The 20,757-nt window shown below is 48.7% G+C and overlaps 1 protein-coding gene and 1 long non-coding RNA gene across 2 annotated transcripts in view; one reads left to right on the forward strand and one right to left on the reverse strand.

The window, feature by feature from the left end:
• Positions 1–20,757, forward strand: part of LOC122464793 — a 62,253-nt gene that overhangs the window by 10,130 nt on the left and 31,366 nt on the right. The window contains exon 2 of the long non-coding RNA XR_006289177.1: positions 2,878–2,985. This is a non-coding gene — a long non-coding RNA (uncharacterized LOC122464793). The remainder of the gene's footprint in view (positions 1–2,877; positions 2,986–20,757) is intronic.
• LOC119565439 lies at positions 245–20,400 on the reverse strand. The gene is made up of 8 exons (XM_037891293.2): positions 20,183–20,400; positions 17,584–17,691; positions 16,432–16,519; positions 8,510–8,520; positions 4,597–4,803; positions 2,669–2,776; positions 1,614–1,697; positions 245–571 (listed from the first exon to the last, which is right to left on the reverse strand). The coding sequence occupies exons 1-8, from the start codon at positions 20,360–20,362 to the stop codon at positions 458–460; spliced, it is 900 nt and encodes a 299-aa protein (XP_037747221.2). The 5' UTR covers positions 20,363–20,400; the 3' UTR covers positions 245–457.

Genomic DNA, 20,757 nt, shown 5'->3' on the forward strand with positions numbered 1-20,757 from the left:
TTCTTAAAACCAGGCCCCTTTGAGGACATCCCGTGTTGGGCACCCATAGTTGCTAGTCACTTTTAACAAGTTGAGCCTTAGTGTCTGGATCTCTGCTGCAATAGGGATAGGGGTTGGGTCTCTTTAATGAGGATGGTGTGTGACTCCTAGTTGGGGGTTTTCATTGGCCAGTAGCAAAATGAGGTGATTCACTCTGGTTCATGTCCCTAATCTCCTCCCACAATATGGAAGCAGAGGACAACAGTTTAGGTTTGCAGAATGGCAATTTATTACGCACAGGAGCCCTGGTGAGCAGCATTGCAACAGCTGCTAAGCGGCGGATAGAAGCAGACACTCGGAAGCTGTTGAGATTGTTATGAGCCTGGCTTCCGATGGTGCTTCCAGCAGAGGAGAAATGGAGCCACATCTGGGTCTGGCAGCATCGGCTCGCTTTCATCTCCTCTCTTTCTGGATCTTCTTAGCCAAGGGCGATACCTATACCGGCACGAATGATTTTCCCTTTATGTCGACGAAGAAACCTGCCAGCTCTTTTCCTGAATCTACTCCAGCGGCCCCGTGTGACGATATTAGGCTAGAGAGAAAAGAAGTCAGGGTTAGCATCTCCACGCAGACTGAAACTGGCTCCTGCAGCTCAGGGAATGTTACTTTGTTCTCTCTTGTGTTTCATTTGTTATTAGCAATGACTAGAGGCCCCAACTTTGAGGAGGGCTGCGGTAGTTGCTGTAACACACGCACAGTGGGCGACAGTCTCTGCCCCAAGGGGATTACAGCCGAGATAGACAGAGGGGTAAAGGGTGAGGGGTTAGAGCGTGACATGCCTGAGGTCACACAGCTAGTCAGTAGCAGAGCAGGAAGTAGAGCCCAGGTCTCCTGAGTCCCAGTCCAGTGCCCTCTCCCCTGAAGCACATGGCCTCTCCAGAACAACAGAGAGCATCCGGCCAGTGTCACTGTGGGCCTAGGTGGCTAGTGGGGGAGAGGAGTAGCCTTCAGGAGCGAGTGTTCCCGTTGGACTCTGGACAGGGGGTGACATCGCTCTGTGGCTCTGAGGGAGGGGCAGGAGCTTGCCTGCTGGGGGGACAGTGTGCTAGGGTGGTGCCATTGAAGGCACAGGATTATAGACTCAGCCCTTATCCCCTCGCCCTTTACTGTCTGTAACCCTTACTCCCACCTTGGGCAGGTCCCTGCTGTAGAGTAAGAAGGAAGGGCCATGCCTGGGGCCTTTTGTCTGCTGTGTGGGACCGGGGGCCATTCAGTGTCTGCATCATACAACGTATTTAAACGTCAATGCCAAACAAAGGCAGGTGGTGAGGATCCTCCCCAGAGCCCCCTGCCCTTGCCCCGCTCCCAGGCACCGTCTGGAGCTTTAGGTTTCTTACGTATCCCAGGGAGATTAGAATTTGCTTCCCGCGGTTCTGCTGGCAGCTGCAGGGTTCCACCTCCAGGCCTGTGGGGCAGGCGGCCTTTGCCAGCTCACTGCCAGCAGGTGGAGCTGGACACTTGTTCTGGGAACACTTGTGCAGTGTGAAATACCTGGCCAGGATCTCAGCGAGGGAAACCCTTAGCCCTGCCTCAGCCCAGCTGTGAGCAGAGAGGAGGTCCTCCAGGTCACTCACCTCCTCAGACGCCTCGTCGCATTTGATAATGACGGAAGCAGGGTCCTGTTCAGTGGAGAAGAATCCAGAGCAGTCTTTGACCAGCTGTAAAGGAGAGAAAAGAGACCTCAGCATCTTACTGTCAGGGAGCGCTAACGCTCAGCCCTCCTGCATGTGGAGACCTGCTTCCCAGGGTGGGTTGGTCACAAGTTAAGGAGGATGTTGGGAGGCTCAATCTTGGGCCTGGTTTGGACATCACCCTGGATCAGGACCCCATTGCGAGAGGAACTGTACAAACACAGACCAGAAAGATGATCCCTGCCCTGAGGAGCTTTCAATCTAAGTAGCCTTTGCTCATGTTCAATAGTTCCTTACTTTGCGAGCAGTCACTTTGCGATTCCTTGTGTACTCCAGATGAGTGAGAGGGGCCCACAGAGAACAGCATATGGGTAAATGTAGATATAGACAAGGAGAGAATGAGCCAAAATCTGTACTCAGTTGAGCCAAGTGAAGCAGGATTTCTGTTAGGACAGAGCATACCTATAGAATTGGAAGCATGGACGTGCAGTTAAAGCACTGGGCTGCCATTCGGGAGACCTGGGTGGAATTCCCCACTCTGCCACTGTCCTGGTGTGTCACCTTGAGTGAGTCACATCACCCACCAGTGAGACAGGGATAAGAGCACTCCCTCTCGGCCAGCCTGTCTCTGTCTGGTCTATTTAGTTTGTGAACTCTTTGGGGCGAAGCAGGGACTGTCTGAGTTTATGCAACACTTGGCACCATGCGGCCCTGATCTCATTAGGAACGTCAGTGCACCATGAATAATATTTTACACGAGCTGCATCCCCGTCTCCTTTTGACTTCAGTGAGGGTTCCCCAGTAGAACGGTGCCCCAGCTGACAACAGCAAACTAGAGATTAAAAACCATCCAGTCCTATAATGTCCCATGGCCCCATTCTTTCCTTTATGTCTCTGCTGGAAACACACGTTTTCTGTGAGGCTTCGGGACCTGACAGATGCCATTGGTCAACTTAAAGTGCAGAGGGAGGTGTCTCCATGCAGCAAGTGATCCTTACCCCATCTTCTTTGAATTCACACTGGCTGATGTCGCGTTTCTCTTTTACCGGGCACACTGTCTCTTGAACAGTGAATGTCAGCGGCTGGATAGTTTTTGAAGACACGTCCTAAGAAGAAATTCAATGAAAGAACAAAATAAACATTCACTGTGAGCAACAAGGCACCAGGCTCCACTTTGGCCTTGTAATTATTTTCTATTCTATTACAGTATTGCCCAGAGGCCTAGACTGGCATCAGATCCGCATTGTGCTAGGAGCTGCTCAAACACATACGCAGATGAGGCCCTTATGCAAAAAGATTCCAGTCTAAGCAGAATGTAAGTATTGACTTGTTCTAGTCCAGTGGTTCTCAAACTTATTTGATCGCACCCCCCTTCTTCGTATCTATAGTCATTTATCTCTCCCCCCTCTCCCGCCACTCAAATACACAGACTGCTTCCCAGGGGGTCAGAGAGCAGCGGCTGCGGGGTGGGCGTCCAGCTCTGTAGGCAGCACACCGCCAGCAGCAGCGCAGAATAAGGGTGGGGTGGCAATGCGAAATATCACTTTTCACAGCACACTTAGTGTCCCGTTGCCACTCTTACTTCTGCACTGCTGCTGTTACCCCGGGGCTGACAGCCAGGTCCCCACTGCCCAGTGCTGACAACCGGAGCCCTGCCATTGCCTCCAGGTGAGTGATTGCGGGACGGGGAAAAGAACCCAAGCCTGGGCTGTCTCCTGGTGAGGGACTGGGGGGATGGGAAGGAGAGCCTGGGTGGCAGGATTCTGGCAGTGACTGACTCGGGGCATCGGCATTCAGGCCGTGACTGTCCCAGGGAGGCGGGGCCTCTGGCTGTCAGCCCCAGAGTGGCAGGACTCCATCTCTTCCCTTTATCCCCTCCCACCACTGCCTGGGTGTGCACGGCCATTCTGCATGACGCCCAATCCGCCAGGGCTGACAGTATGTATTTGTACAGCACCTAGCACAATGGGGCCATGGTCTTGGCTGGAACCTATAGATGCTGCTGGGAGATAAATAATATATCAATTCGGTCCCTCCAGGAAGAATAGTGCCCAGCGCTTTGTTGCCACTTAATAAATAATGACAATAAGGGATTATCAAATGTCTTTATTTTAAATCTGTCTTCTACATACTACTAAATATGAATTCTCTTCGCAAGGAGACCCAGGGAGGCATTTAATTCAAATAATTTTTCCTCTTAACCCTTTTTAAACCTTCCAAATTCCATGCCTTTAATGACCAATAATCAGTATTTATTTGTAAAGTTTCAGAACCCAGACAAACAAAACAAAACAAGTGTATTACTTTAAGAACACTCAAGAATTGTGAACCCATTGCATGATTTTTTCAGGGCAGACTCATTCTCTTTGAACACTTATGCTGGCTACCACCTTTGTGCCAGGCGCTGTACAAACACAGAGTAAGACGGTCCCTGCCCTGAGTTGCTCAAAGTATAATTCAAATGGAAAACATGCTCTGCCTGCTGTATCTGAATGAACTGCTGCTCTCAGGCCCTTCCTCTGCAGCGGCACCAGGAAGCTGCTGTGTGGTAATACAGGGAAATAGCTGTCTGGCTGCTACCCGTCCCTGCACATATTTCACTCCCTCTTTATAACCAATTTTGGCCATGCTGCTTTCAGTGACTCGAGTTGGCTGGTCTATAAATTCCCTGTCGTTCCCCTTCCCCTAACCACTGCCTACTTGGATTGTGAGCAGAAACTGTCTTTCATGAGTGCCTGGAGGGTACCTAGCCCATAGCCAGCACCACCAGAAATCAGCCCTGGCTAATAACAGCAAGGGTGCAAATACCAGACTGTAGGTACAGGAGTCTAGCATCAGAGGCCAGCGATTTCCCATTGACCTGCTCTATGAGCTCAAGCGGCATCGAATATACACAGGCCACAAAGCGATTCCCCAGGTCACTCACCCAGTCTGGCTGCGGCTCAGCTTCCAGGAGCCGATAGGCCAGTGTTATATCTGGATCTTGGTTGTAGATCTGAACTGCAGCTAAAACCGCATCCTCGTGGCTTGGCAGAGGGGATGATGATGGCGCGGGGGCTGCTGTGACCGCCCCGACAATCAGCAGGACTTTCAGGCAGGTCTCCATCCTGTGCCCTGTGGGATTCAGTGAGAGCTGGGTGGGCAGCCCTGTCCCTCCCGGGGAAAGCCCTTTTATACGCTGCCTCCTCTGTATAGGCTAGTGCCTCATTGGCTGCCTGCTTCCATCCCCCCTTAACAGGTGACTTTTCCCCATCCATCTGCAGGACGTTTCTATTGGCCACCCTGCTGGAGCAGGCACAGAGGGGAGGTCGGTAAGAGGAAAAGGAGGATTTTTTCAAATAAATTGCTGAAATGGTGTGCACCAATTGCAAAACAACCCATGGTAGTGGGTAGGGGGTGTCCAGGGCCCCCTGTATTGGGAAAGGCTGAGCTACGTGTCTTAATTCTGTTGGGCCAGATCCTCGTCTGGTATAGCTGCCATATCTCCATTGGATTTCATGGATCTACGCTGATTTACATGAATAGAAGACCTGTCCCCTAAAGTCCAGACAACCAGAGCTTTACGCAACAGCTCTGTCCAGAAATCACACAACAATCATTCCCCTAGAGCCAGTCAGTAGGCCCAGGTCACTGGTTTTGATGGTGCCACCACTAAATCCAGGGGGACTGTACAGTGCATTAACAATGGATAACCACACATCGGACTGCTCCTGACAGGCCAACCTGCTCTTTTGTATCCCTAGCAATGGGGCTCCCTCGTATCCAATAGGAGGACCCTGTTACAAAGCCTGAGAGATTTTTCTACCATGAAAAGAAAAGGAGTTCTTGTGGCACCTTAGAGACTAACCAATCAAATAAATTGGTTAGTCTCTAAGGTGCCACAAGTACTCCTTTTCTTTTTGCGAATACAGACTAGCACGGCTGCTACTCTGAAACCTTCTATTATGTAGTCCTCCTGTGAGTCAGTCTAACCCGTCCCTTCTTAATGTTATCCCATTGCTCCTAGTCATACCCCTAGCCCCCTTTCCAAATGTATCCCCCTCTCACGGGGTTAAGTCCTTTGTAGGCTGCTATCCTTTTTTCATTCTCCTGTATTTACAGTTGGCCAATTTTCAGTGCACGTGGCTGTGTCCCTACCAAAGAAAAGTTGAATTAATTTTGAGAGTCTGATTTCATGAGAGACTGTCTCAAATGTGTTACTAAAAGCCAGTTATATCCTATCTGCCACTTCCTCTTCATCCACTGGTCCTGCAGTTCTGTCAAACACCATCAAACTATCAGATCTCTTCTGTGTGATTCGAGCACGTTCTCTGTGTCCTCTGTGTGGTGCTCTCACAATACTTTCCCTCCTACATAAAATACAGTCAACAGTGTGGACGGTAATCCTGGCTGAGAAGTCCCCTTCATCAGGATTCTGCTGCGGGATAAGAACAGGAAGTCTCAGGATTCTTTCTTCAGCTCATTTCCTGCACATTCTGGCTGACCGTTTACTACGGTTTGGTAATCCAGGCAGGACAGTCGGGGTTTGTAACTGACAATTCCATCGCTCCCTGTGCGGTGTGTGAATTAAAGCTGGTGCTGCGTCACGTGGGGATGGGTGGCAGTGCGCTCGTACCACTTACTTCTCTATCAGTCAGTTGCTAGAAGTTCTTGAAGTGTCTTATAACACTCCCCTATTAGCTCATCTGATCCTTGTGTCATGATAACATTTAATTTACTTATTATAATTATTGTAAAACCATAATCACAAAATCATATTTTGTCCACCTAAAATTTCCCTCTCAGCCTAGGCAGTGCCTCTTGCATGTGCCCCCCTGGGGTACAGCTTGATGCAGAGTTGTACTTGGTCACAGTTTGGATTCTGATGACTGAATTTGGCCATGATTTTGCAAACCCTGTCAACTCCATGTGTGACTTCCCAGCAAGTCACTTTATCTGTCTGAGGCTCAGTTCCCCATCTGTGAATAGCGATCCTTACTTTCTCCCACTCTTCGTCCGTGTGGCCTGTTTAGACTGAACACTCATAAAGGCAAGGACTCTCCTGTTATGTCTGCGTACAGCGCTTAGCATAATAGACCTTGGTTGGTGTGTGTAGGTGCTAGCGTCCTATGAATAAGAAGACTGAGGTGCATGGCGGTGAAGAATTCAGCTCCTAGTCTTTATCTCCGGGCACTCCATTGAATAGTGGTTGCTCTGAGAGTCCCACTGCAGCTCTGTTGCTGCCCCAAGGTTTGGCACTGCTCAGCCAAGGGGCCTGCAAACATTTGCCGTCTCCTTCTTGAGGGTGCATCTGTAACAAGATGTTGCTTTTGTGTCTGTCAGATGTCTCCCTGCTTCCTCCTTGCTGCTTTCCAGCACAAACCTGATCACTGAACCGTGCTTATCCCAACACTCCTGCTTAACTGAAATGTGCGGGGTTCTTCTTGGTTTGCCCTGTGTTACCAGCGTGTCTGCACTGCAGTGAAATCCTCCGAGCACGGAGCACAGGCTCTTCTGTCTGCAGCACAACCTGCCCTTGGGAAACTGACCAGCATTTATCCCTCCTGGCTGTCCAGGTCCCTCAAGCAGCTCTTTCTCCAGACCTCACTGGCATATCTTCCCTGTATGCCCAGTCCACCAGATCTGGAGGGAAGCTGCCTACATCATAGCCAGCCAGCACCTCATTCCTGTGTCCCCATTCCCCAGATCCTGGAATCCAGCCCCTCCCTCCAGGGCCAGCCAGTATTGATTCCAACACAATCCTCACCTCTCATACAGTGCCCACAACCATGCCATGCAGCAGGCTCCTCCAGAACTCCCTAGCTCTCTTCCGTGGAAGAGCGAAGGAGCTGCCCCTGCAGGCCTTGAACTCTGTTGCCAGAGTTTGGGCGATCCGGAGCACAGAGATCGAAGCCTCAGATTTCAGGAAACTTGTTTCCATAGAGCTTTGTGTGTCCTCCTGAAGCCTTCAGCTAATGAGAGACCCCTAGTTTGCATGAAGTGCTTTTAAGACAGGTTGGTTTAAAGGGGACAATGGGGCCATCCCAGTGCAAGCTGGCCTTAAAGACTGCCCTCATCAATGGTGGCTACCAGCCAACTCCAGGCTTCATTCCTGGGGACAGTGCCTGGCGCAATGGGACTCTGATACCGGCACTGAATGGGGGCTGCTGTGATGCAAATCACTGATAATAAGCAATTTTGCCATGAATTTTCCCCTAGAAATGGCTCTTCAGAGTTTTCAAATACGCTTTGTCCATCACACACACAATACAGATATCTCAGAATAGTACACACCCATAGTGACTTTACACATGTGTGTTGTGTCCTCTTGTGTTGGACAGTCTGTGATTTACCTTACAGAGAACTAAAGCGCCTTTCCTTTCTTGGGTTATGCTTTCGTTAGAGGAGACAAAGATAAATGGCATATCTGTGCCTGGAACTCCCTGAAATGGAGATTATAATATTTCTCTAGATCTGGGTCTCAGGAGTGTTGAGAGGGTTAATTAGACAATGTCCGAGTACGTAAAATGTAATATACATTCTGCTATTAGAGCAAAGTACTACGACCTGAAAGAGCTAAGGACTGAGGTTATTCAGAATGGGTCTCTCACCCTCACCTACACAGCACTGTAACGTTATGGGATTTGCCAGTTTGCTTCCCAAATGGTATTTCTTTTGCAAATGCAGGAAATAGAAGTTAGTTGGGTAATACCCCCAGCAGTTTGCCCACTGGAATAGGGTTTCTAGTCCATTTCTTGCTGTGCTAAGTAAAACCCCAATTCCCCAGTATTGTGCAGACAGACAGACCCTGGCACCCGTGTGGCACCCCATTGTGTCTTCATTGGGGTGCATGTGGCCACAGGTTTCTGTCCTTTAGAATAACTGCAGATTTCGGGCTTAAAAGTTGGAGCACTTGTACTGTTCAGAGTAGAAATATGGTACATTTTATAATAGTGAAGATAATTGACCACGGGAACAATTTATCTCGGGATGTTCTGGATTCTCCATCACTTGCCAGCTTTCAGTCAGGACTGGATCTCTTTCTAAAAGAGATGCTCTCGCTCAAATGGAAGTTATGGGCTTGAGGCAAAAATGATTGGCTGAGGTTCTTTGGCCTGTCCTGTGTTCCACAGCAGGTCAGACTAGACGCCCACAATGGTCTCTGGTGGACTTAACAACTAGGACTGTATGAAAACTATGAAGGTTGGCAGCAACGGTTCAGTTACATAGTTGATGTGGTTCCAAATTCCTTTCTCAGTGAAAGCTTGGAAGCTCCCTTATCTGTGCCTTTGCTTACAATGGCATCATTGTTAGCTTGAGAACCTTCTTCTCTGCAGCTCCTGTCATTTGGACCAAGCATCAGTCTATCAGATGATATTGTATAAAAATTCCAAATCCACTCGGTCCCTGGGCTTTACCAGTGCCTCTCATATGTCAAACTCAATGAGGAGTTTAGTAATATAATGACAAGCGAGTGTTGCCCAGAAGTGTGTCTAGCAGTCTAAAATGTGTGCACAAAGTTGTCAGTCTGTCCTCCACCACACACCCACACTCTCTCTCTCTCTCTGTACGCAGTCTCCTAAGCCAGACATGCCATCACACACAATGGAGAAAATCATACCCTACCTATGGGATAAATTCCTTGCTGGTAACAGTGCCTCTTGATCTATAGAATTTAATGGAGTTATGTCTTTTACCATCTGGTGAAGTTCCCATTGATTATAACCTGGGTGCCTAGAGATGCAGGTACATTTGTCCCAAGAGGATCCCTAGCACAGTGGGTACAGTGAGATATCTCCCTGATGGTGGGTTTCCCTGACAGAGAGCCGCAAGGGCTATTGCCCTCAGGACACTGAAAGCCGTACACTCTTGTGAATGTGGGGTGTGCAGCCTATCCCCATGATCTCAGCTGATTTGAATTCCCATATCTGCTACTCCTGGCATATTTGCCAACAGGTATTTCCTGCAAAAGGAAGCAACAGCTTTTGGGAAAACCCAAGTGCACAAACAACAAATCCCCCAAGGTCAGAGTAACAATCGGGGGTGTCCTAGTGGGGAGACATGATGGCCCTTCCCAGTACTGGATGGGGAGAAGTGGCATGATCCTGTTGGTGGGTCACTTTGGCTACGGCAGCCACCACATTCAGTCCTCGGCAGCAGACCCTGAGCTGAGGGAGAAGAACTGGGTGTGACAGCTACTGCAACCCCCTGCAGGATCTTTGGGGACCAATGCGTTAAACCTAGGAATGGCTTCGGTGTTTGTGTCCTACTCCCTGGGGGAGGGATACCAGACCTCCTCCCAGAACTACAAACATCAGGGGAGGGGGTGATTAAGGCGAGTCACTAAAACTGAACCATTCTAGAAAGGGATCTGCCTCTGGAGAGGTTTCAATAGATTGGTTCAAAACTGGGGTTTCCAGAGACAATCAAAGAACGGGCTTTTGGTATAAAAGGCTGAGTTTAAACTGACATGGATTCTGATCCAGCAATCTGACAGGACCTTCTGTCCAAGGGGGGCCCCAACCTTTGCGGAAGTGTTAGAAAGACTTTGGCCCGGTAGGGACCCCATAAGACTGGTGGGTGCTTCCTGGAATGTTTAGTGTGTGCTTAAATTGTGGATGCCCAGAAATGAGGGTGGAGGTGGAAGGGTATCAAAAGAGCAGTTAATGCTGAAACTATTCCAGAGCTTAACTATCCTTATAGTTAGAAAGTATTTCCTAATCATTAATATTTCCTAATTTCCTAATAATAATAACCTAACTCTCCCTAGCTGCGGATAAAGCCCATTGCTTCGTGTCCTACCTTCAGTCTCCATGGAGAACCATGGATCCCCACCCTTTTTATAACAGCCCATCACATATTTGAAGACTGTTATCGGGTCCCCCTCAGTCTTCTTTTCTCAAGACTAAACATGCCCCTTTTTTCCCCCCTTTCCTCATAGGTCAGGTTTTCTAAACCTTGTATCATTTTGGTTGCTCTCCTCTGGTCTCTCTCCAATTTGTTATGTATTTTTTAAAGTGTGGCCCCCACAGCTAGACACGGCACTCCAGCTGGGGTCTCATCCATGCCCAGTAGAATGGAACAATTCACTCCTGGGTCTTACGTATGACACTCCTGTTAACACACCCCAGAATGAGATTAACCTTTTTCAAAAGAGCATCTTGCAATTTGGCTCATATTCAGTTTGTGATCTACTGTAATCCCAGATCATTTCTGCAGTATTACCACCTAGCCAGTCATTGTCCATTATGTATTTGGGCATTTGATTTTTCCTTCCTTGGCATTGTACTTTGCACTTGTCTTTACTGAATATTATTTTGTTGATCTCAAAAAAGTTCTCCAATTGATCAAGGTGATTTTGAATGTTAATCCTGTCCTGCAAAGTGCTTGCAACCCCTCTCAGCTTGGTGTCCTCTGCAGATTTTATAGGCGCACTCTCCAGTCCATTATCCACCTCATTAATGAAAATTTTGAATAGTAACGGACCCAGGACAGACCACTGGAGGATACCATTAAATACACCCTCCCAGTTTGACCGTGAATATTCATAACTACTTTTTGAGTAGGTTTTTTTCAACCAGTGTTGCACCCACCCTTTAGTATTTCATCTAGACCACATTCCTCTCATTTGCTTATGCAAAACTCGTGGTGATCAGGGAGGTCCTGGATAATTGGAAAAAGGCAAACATAATGCCCATCTTTAAAAAAGGGAAGAAGGAGAATCCAGGGAACTACAGACCAGTCAGCCTCACCTCAGTCACTGGAAAAATCATGGAGCAAGTCCTCAAGGAAACCATTTTGAAGCACTTGGAAGAGAGGAAGGTGATCAGGAACAGTCAACATGAATTCACCAAGGGCAAGTCATGCCTGACCAACCTGATTGCCTTCTATGCTGAGATAACTGGCTCTGTGGATATGAGGAAAGCAGTTGACGTGATATATCATGACTTTAGCAAAGCTTTTGATACGGCCTCCCACAGTATTCTTGCCAGCAAGTTAAAAAAGTGTGGATTGGATGAATGGATTATAAGGTGGATAGAAAGCTGGCTAGATTGTCAGGCTCAACAGGTAGTGATCTACGGCTTGATGTCTAGTTGGCAGCCAGTACCAAGCGGAGTGTCCCAGGGGTCAGTCCTGGGGCCGGTTCAACATCTTTATTAGTGATCTGGATGATGGGATGGATTGTACCCTCAGCAAGTTTCCAGATGACACTAAGCTGGGGTGAGAGATAGATATGCCGGAGGGTAGGGATAGGGTCCAGAGTGACCTAGACAAATTGGAGGATTGGGCCAAAAGAAATCTGATGAGGTTCAACAAGGACAAGTGCAGAGTCCTGCACTTAGGATGGAAGAATCCCATGCACCTCTACAGGCTGGGGCCCGACTGGCTAAGCAGCAGTTCTGCAGAAAAGGACCTGGGGATTACAGTGGATGAGAAGCTGGATATGAGTCAGCAGTGTGCCCTTGTTGCCAAGAAGGCTAACAGCATATTGGGCTGCATTAGTAGGAGCATTGCCAGCAGATCGAGGAACGTGATTTTTCCCCTCTATTCGGGACTGGTGAGGCCACATCTAGAGTATTGCGTCTACACTCCAGAAAGGATGTGGACAAATTGGAAAGAGTCCAGCGGAGGGCAACGAAAATGATTAGGGGGTTGGGGCACATGACTTATGAGGAGAGGCTGAGGGAACTGGGCTTGTTTAGTCTGCAGAAGAGAAGAGTGAGGGGGGATTTGATAGCAGCTTTCAACTACCTGAAGGGGGGTTCCAAAGAGGATGGAGCTCGGCTGTTCTCAGTGGTGGCAGATGACAGAACAAGGAGCAATGATCTCAAGTTGCAGTGGGTGAAGCACTAGAATGGGTTGCCTAGAGAGGTGATGAAATCTCCATCCTTAGAGGTTTTTAAGGCCTGGCTTGACAAAGCCCTGGCTGGGATGATTTAGTTGGTGGGGTCCTGCTTTGAGCAGGGGGTTGGACTCGACCTCCTGAGGTCTCTTCCAACCATAATCTTCTATGATACTATGAAATGTCATGTGGGACTGTGTCAAAAGCTTTACTAAAATCAAGATATAGCACATCTACTGCTTCACCTCACACACTGGCCAATAGCCTGACAAAAAAAGAAATTAAGTTGATTTGGCATGATTAGTTCTTGACAAATCCATTTCGTCTACTACTCATCATGCTGTTCTACTCTAGGCGCTTACACATGGATTGTTTAATGGTCTGTTTGAGTAACTTTCCAGGTATCGAAGTTAGGCTGACTGTCTGTAATTCCCTTTGTTCCCTTTTTTTAAAGAGAGGTACCATGTTTTCCCTTCTGTAGTCCTCTGGGACCCCACTTGCCCTCCATGAGTTCTGGAAGATAATTGCTATTGGTACAAAGATTGCTTCAGATAGTTTATTAAGTACCCTAGGGTAAATGGCATCTGGCCTTGCCAACTTGAATACATCTAACTTATTTAAATATTCTTTAATCTGTTTTCCCTATTCTGGCTTGTGTTCCTTCCCCCTTCTTGTTAAGCATCTCGTCATAATCAACACTTTTAGTGAAGACTGAAGTAAAATAAGCATCAAAATCCTCAGTCTTTTTGGTGTTGTCTATTATTAGCTCTCCTTCCCTCTTAAATACCAGACCTGCACTTTCCTTCATCTTACTTTGCTCCTAGTGGGTTTATAGAACCTCTTCTTATTGCCTTGTATGTCCCTTGCTAGGTGTGACTTATTTTGTGTCTTAGCCTTCCTGGTTTTCTCCCTACATACTTGGGTTGTTCTTTTCTACTCATCCTTAGCAATTTGTCCATGATTCCACTTTATGATTTTCAGGTCCCTAGAGAGCACCTGGTACAGCCATATTGGCCTCTTGTCACAGACTCAAAGGACTCATGCTCTCTCTCGGCTCTGTACGGTCCCTGGGAGGAACCCCCTTCAGTGTGACAGCCCTTCTCAGGGGGTCCACTCTCCCTCGGGGGTTAAGCCATAGGCCCCTCCGCCTCCTGGAACTGCACCTCTCTGAGCCCTCAGCACGCCTGTCTCTTGCCGTGGGCCCCCTCAGGGAGTCCCCTCGCTCTGGACCTTGGGGCCTCCACACCCAGAGGGAATAACGCAACCCTGATCTCTAAACCGGAGTGACTCTTAGCCAGCGTAAAACAGATTTTATTTGAGCATCTGAACACAGCATAGGAAACTCTCAGGGCCTCAGGCCTAGCATCCTTCAGCACAGTACATCTAGGTCTCTCCGGCCTCCAGGTGGGCTCTGGCTGCTCTCTCCTCCCAGCCCACAACCCCCTCCTTCCAGCTGGGCATCCAATATCACTGTCCCCCAAGTCCCACCTCTGTCCTTTGTCTTCTGTCCCAGGTAAACAGGCGACCTGGGCCTCCTCTTCTCTCAACCTCTCCTCTCATCCGTCCTTTGTTTCCCCTCTGGCAGGAACCGGCTGGTCAGGTCACTGGGGACCTCTCTCCACGGTCCATTGTCCTCCCACTGGCCAGAACCGGCTGTGACTCCCAAGCTGGGCGTCCCGGTAACCAGGTCACCAGTCGCTGGGGTATCCATTCTCCAGGCCATTTGCTGGCCCTCTGTAACAACAAACTCCCTCTCCCACCACCTTGTTAAACCAGAAACACCCAGGGAAACTGAGTCTCACTCCCCTCTGCATGCAAACCATTGAAAACAACAAGAACCCCCCTTGCTTCATCACATCTCTTTCCCCCTCTCCCCCCTTTGAGTCTGAACTGAGCGGGGTCACCTGGGGAAGTTCAGGGCCCCCGCTTCATGATAAAGCATTGGCTATAACATTGGCACTCCCCCTCACATGGGCCATAACCCTGGAGGAGCAGGCTCCATCTCAGGAGCTTGGCATTAATCCCTTTTATTTGGTGAAGCCACGTCAGGGGCGAATGGTCAGTGTGCACAGTAAAGCGCTGCCCGAAGAGATACGCTGCAGCTTTTTAGCGGCCAGCACCGTGGCCAGGCATTCCTTCTCTATGGCCGTTAACCCAATTAAGACCCTTGGTGGCTGAAGCCGGGGCCTGTGTGTGCTATTTCAACCCATTCCCTTAGGGCCCCCTGAGGCCAATATTTTGCCATCTTGTGGTGGATGAATGAAAATCGCAGTTTCTAAAGCATTACATGCCCTGAGTCCTACATTTTCCAAAGTGACCATTGATTTTGGGTGTCTCCAAATTTAGAGAGATCTTGAAGGGGCCACATTTTCAGAGGGAAGCTGCTCAGCACTTTCTGAAAACCAGGCCCCTTTGAGGACATCCCGTGTTGGGCACCCAAAATTGCTAGTCACTTTTAACAAGTTGGGCCTTAGTGTCTGGATCTCTGTGGCAATTGGGCAGGGGATGGATCTCTTTAAGGAGGATGGCATTTGACTCTTACTCCGGGTCTTTCATTGGCCAGCGGGACTGTCAGGTGATTCGCTCCGGTTCATGTCTCTAATCTCCTCCCACAATATGGAAGCAGAGGGCTACAGTATAGGTTTGCAGAATGGCAATTTATTATGCAGAGGGGCCCTGGTGAGCAGCACTGAAAGGGTGGATAAGTGGTAGGTCGAAGCAGATGCTTTGAAGTTGTTCACATTGTTATAAGCCTGGCTTCCAATGGGACTTCCAGTGGAGGAGAAATGGAGGCACAGATGGATCTTCTCTATTTCTGGATCTTGTTAGCTAATTATTTTGAGAGTAGCAGTAAGGATGTTCAAACCATGCTGACGAAAAAATTTGCCAGCTCCTCTCCAGAATCTTTTCCAGCGGCTCCGTGTGACGAGATTAGGCTAGAGAGAAAAGAAGTCAGGGTTAGCATCTCCACGCAGACTGAAACTGGCTCCTGCAGCTCAGGGAATGTTACTTTGTTCTCTCTTGTGTTTCATTTGTTATTAGCAATGACTAGAGGCCCCAACTTTGAGGAGGGCTAAACACGCACAGTGGGAGACAGTCTCTGCCCCAAGGGGATTATAGTCTAGATAGACAGAGGGGTAAAGGGTGAGGGGTGAGAGCGTGACATGCCTGAGGTCACACAGCTGGTCAGTAGCAGAGCAGGAAGTAGAGCTCAGGTCTCCTGAGTCCCAGTCCAGTGCCCTCTTCCCTGGAGCACATGGCCTCTCCAGAACAACAGAGAGCATCTGACCAGTGTCACTGTGGGCCTAGGTGGCTAGTGGGGGAGAGGAGTAGCCTTCAGGAGCGAGTGTTGCTGCTGGACTCTGGACAGAGGGTGACATTGCTCTGTGGCTCTGAGGGAGGGGAAGGAGCTTGCCTGCTGGGGGGACAGTGTGCTAGGGCCGTGCCATTTAAGGTGCAGGATTATAAGCAGCCCTTATCCCCTCCCGCTTTGCTGTCTGGATCCCTTACAGCCACCTTGGGCAGGTCCCTGCTCTAGGGTAAGAAGGAAGGGCCATGCTGGGGCCTTTGCCTGGTGTGTGGGACCAGGGGCCATTCAGTGTCTGCATCATACAACGTTTGTAAATGTTGCTGCCAGACAAAGGCAGGTGGTGAGGAGCCTCCTCAGAGTCCCCTGCCCTTGCCCCGCTCCCAGGCACTGTCTGGAGCTTTAGGTTTCTTATGTATCCCATTGAGATTAGAATTTGCTCCCAGCGGTTCTGCTGGCAACTGTAGGGTTCCACCTCCAGGCTCATGGGGCAGGAGGCCTTTGCCAACTCACTGCCAGCAGATGAGCTGGACACTTGTGCAGTGCGAAATACCTGGCCAGGATCTCAGTGAGGGAAACCCGTAACCCTGCCTCAGCCCAGCCGTGAGCAGAGAGGAGGCCGTCTCGGTTACCCACCTCCTCAGACGCCTCCTCGCATTTGATAATGACGGAAGGGGGGTCCTTTTCCGTGGAGAAGAATCCAGAGCAGTCTTTGATCAGCTGCAAGGGAGAGAAAAGAGACCTCAGCATCTGCCTGTCAGGGAGTGATAACGCTCAGGCCACTCGCATGTGGAGACCTGCTTCCCAGGGTGGGTTGGTCACAAGTTCAGCAGGAGGTTGGGAGGCTCGACCTTGGGCCTGGTTTGGGCATCACAGTGGATCAGGACCCCATTGTGCAAGGCGCTGTACAGAGACCAGAAGGATGGGCCCTGCCCCAAGGAGCTCACAATCTATGTAACCCTGGCTCATGTTCAATAGCGCCTTACTTTGCAAGCAGTCACTGTGCGATCTGTGGGATTCCTTGAGTGATGAGTGAGAGGGGCCCACAGAGAACAGCATATGGGTAAATGTAGAGATAGACAAGGAGAGAATGAGTCAAAATCTATACTCAGTTGAGCCAAGTGAGGCTGGATTGCTGTTAAGGCAGAGCATGCTTACAGAACTAGAAGCAGGGTCTTGCAGTTACAGCGATGGGCACAGATTCAGGACACCTGGGTTGAATTCTCCACTGTCCCTCTGTCCTGGTGTGTGACCTTGGGTCACACCACCGACCAGTGAGACGGGGATAAGAGCACTCCCCCTCGGCCAGCCTCTCTCTGTCTGGTCTATTCAGATTGTGAACTGTTTGGGGCAGGGACTGTCTGTGTCTGTGCAGCACCTGACACCATGGGGCCCTGATCTCATTAGGGATGTCAAAGTGCTAGTGTACCACGAATAATATTAGACACGAGCTGCATCCCCTTCACCTTTGGACTTCAGTGAGGGTTCCCCGGTAGAACGGTGCCCCAGCTGACAACAGCAAACCAGAGATTAAAAACCACATAGTCCTATCATTAGGGGTTGGATGAATGAATGTTTGACATCTGTGACCTTGATGGAAGGATCAGTAATAGGATACAGCGGAAGAGGCACTGTACCGTAGCACCCTTCCTTCCTTTACGTCTCTGCTTGAAGCATATATTGTCTACGAGGCTTGGGGATCTGAGAGATGCTGTTGAGCATCTGTGTGGCCAGTGAGATAGAAGAGCAGAGGGAGGGGTCTCCATGCAGAGAGTGATCCTTACCCCGTCTTCTTTGAATTCACACTGGTTGATGTCACGTTTCTCTGATACCAAGCACACTGTCTCTTTCACAGTAAATCTCAGCGTTTGGATAGTTTTAGAAGACATGTCCTAAGAAGTTCAATGAATAAGGAAAATTAACATTCACAGTGAGCAACAAGGAACTTTGGCCTTGTAAATATTTTTCTTTTATGTTACAGTATTGCCCAGAGACCCAGATTGGCATTAGATCCGCATTGTGCTGGGCGTTGTTCACACACACACACACACACACACAAGGCCCTTGCCCTAAAGAGAATGTAAATATTGACTTGTTCTATTCTACTGAACTAAACAGTTATTAATAATCGTTCTCAGCAGTAGTCTAAGGCCTTGAATTTTTCAAATGCTGTTCAAATATAAATCCAGGAATGTAACTTCATATGCTGCGGCCTAACTCTGATGTAAGCTGCTTTGTCTTAAATGGAGCTGATTTGCATCAGATGAGGGTCTGGCCCATGTTTCTACAGCATGAACAAATAATTAGTATCTTGCAATTCTCTTTCTCCCTCCCCCTTTCCTCTCCTGTTCCCTGCCCTTCTCTTAGAAAATCCAGTCACTGAATGTTTCTGCATGTGTTTTAATTGCTGAAAGTGCGATTCTGGTCTGAAATGACATTGTTCAAGTGAACTCCTGGGATTCCAGGTCTTATTGCCTCACTGTAATTTCTATATGTAGGTTCCTGTCTTGCAGAAGTTACTTGTGTGTGCAAGTGTTTGCAGAATCGGACCCCCAGTGTCCTCCTTTTGGGCTTGATCATGAAACACTCTGAGCACTCCTGTGTGGTGCTGAGCACCCTCAACTTCCACTGACCTCACTGCGAGCAGAGGGTGCTCAGTAGCTCACGGGATCAAGCCTTTCATTAAAAATATGGTTATTTCCCTAACTGTCAGTCTTGCCAACTGAATGTTTGCTCAAGCCCTGCTTTTGCTTTTCATGCCTCATTACGGGAGCCCAAGAAACAAGGTGCTGTTGATGATGTATGAGAAGGAACAAAATCCAGCTCCCGCTCTGCAGACCCAGTTGGAGTACAAAGGAGTGAGCATTTCTGTTAACCATGGGCCACGATTTTAGAACATGGCTGGTGAGTTTGTGTGCCTCACAATTGGGTGCCCTATTTGAAGGGGTCTGACTCTCAGAGTGCGGGTGCTGAGAATGTTATGGAAATCAGATCCTTCTGAGGTGTTTCAAGTTGGGCACCTGAAATCACTTGTTACTTACAAAACTCTTGGCCCATAGCCGACAGTTCTGATTGTGAAAACGCAGAGCGAGCCGCTGTGCTGAACAAGGGGATGCCATTTTAGGCACTCCCACTTTTCAGAGCAAGGGCAGCATTTTAAAACGAATACAAACTTGTACTGAAGATAAATGGTAACTCTGACAACTTTTGCGGTCAACATAGGTGTCAGTGAACAGGGCATTAATGAAAAATTACGTACATTAGAACATAGGATAGTGTATGCTTATTTTGATTGCAAGGTATTGCTCTGTGCCTCAGTTTCCCCCTCTAAAATGAGGATAATAATATGTCCTTTCTCCGACCCTTTGTCTTATCTATTTGGATTGTAAAGTTCTTCTAGGCAGGAACTGTATCTTACTATGTATTTGTACAGCACCGAGCACAATGGAGCCGTGGTCTTGGCTTGAACCTCTAGATGCTGCTGGGATATAAATATATCAATTAGGTCCCTCTGGGAAGAATAGTGCCCAGCGCTTTGTTGCCACTTAATAAATAATGACAATAAGGGATTAACAAATGTCTTTACATTAAATCTGTCTTCTCCATATTACTAAATTTGAATTCTCTTCGCAAGGAGACCCAGGGAGGGCACTGAATTCAAATGGTCTTTTCCTAAAGCTTTTTAAGCTTTCTAAGAGCCATATCTTTTAATGACCAATAATCAGTATTTATTTGTAAAGTTTCAGAACCCAGACAGCAAAAAAAAAAAAACAAAACCCACTAGAACTGCACTGGTATCTCTATTAAATCGTGATTTTTAAGCCAATTGCATGATTTTTTCAGGGCAGACACATTCTTTTTGAACACTTATGGCTGGCCACCGCCTTTGTGCCAGGCGCTGTACAAACACAGAGTAAGATGGTCCCTGCCCCGAGTTGCTCAGAGTATAATTCAAATGGAAAACATGCTCTGCCTGCTGAATCTGAATGAACTGCTGCTCTCAGGCCCTTCCTCTGCAGCGGCACCAGGAAGCTGTTGTGTGGTAATACAGGGAAATAGCTGTCTGGCTGCTACCCGTCCCTGCACATATTTCACTCCCTCTTTATAACCAATTTTGGCCATGCTGCTTTCAGTGACTCGAGCTGGCTGGTCTATAAATTCCCTGTCGTTCCCCTTCCCCTAACCACTGCCTACTTGCATTGTGAGCAGAAAATGTCTTTCTTGGCACAGCCAGAAATCAGCCCTGGATAATAACGGCAAGGGTGCAAATACCAAAGTGTAGGTACAGGAGCCTAGCATCACAGGGCTGCGATTCCCATTGACTCACCCTTTGAGTTTAAGCATCATCTAATAGGCCACAAAGCGATTCCCCAGGTCACTCACCCAGTCTGGCTGCGGCTCAGCTTCCAGGAGCCGATAGGCCAGTGTTGTGCCTGGCTCTTGGTTGTAGAGCTGAACTCCAGCTAAAACCGCATCCTCGTGGCTTGGCAGAGGGGATGATGATGGCGCGGGGGCTGCTGTGACCGCCCCGACAATCAGCAGGACTTTCAGGCAGGTCTCCATCCTGTGCCCTGGGGGATTCAGTGAGAGCTGGGTCGGCAGCCCAATCACCCCCGGGGGAAGCCCTTTTATACGCTGGCTCCTCCGTGTGGGCTAGTGCCTCATTGGCTGCCTGCTTCATCCTCCCTTAACAGGTGACTTTTCTCCCTCCATCTGCAGGATGTTTCCATTGGCCACCCTGCTGGGGCGGGCACAAAGGGAGGTTGGTCAGGAGAAAAGGAGGAATTTTTCAAATAAATTGCTGAAATCGTGTGCACCAATGGTAAACAACCCATAGCGGGGGGGTGGCCAGGGGCCTCTGCACTGGGAAAGGCCAAGATACCTGTACCTCTCTTGGTGTGAGTCAGTGTAGATCCATGAAAGCCAATGGAGCTAGGGTAACTTATACCAGCTGAGGA

Source organism: Chelonia mydas, chromosome 2 (genome assembly GCF_015237465.2).
Source record: "Chelonia mydas isolate rCheMyd1 chromosome 2, rCheMyd1.pri.v2, whole genome shotgun sequence".
In the NCBI taxonomy this organism is placed as follows: Eukaryota; Metazoa; Chordata; order Testudines; family Cheloniidae; genus Chelonia; species Chelonia mydas.

Bases quoted from the DNA above. Each gene is read 5' to 3' on its own strand.
- LOC119565439 (XM_037891293.2), bottom strand. From the start codon at position 20,362: ATGGAGACCTGCCTGAAAGTCCTGCTGATTGTCGGGGCGGTCACAGCA. The intron at 16,520-17,583 runs GTAAGGATCACT...TCTCCCTTGCAG, and splicing joins GTGAATTCAAAGAAGACGGG to CTGATCAAAGACTGCTCTGG. The intron at 2,777-4,596 runs GTGAGTGACCTG...ATTTCTTCTTAG, and splicing joins CTGAGCCGCAGCCAGACTGG to GACGTGTCTTCAAAAACTAT.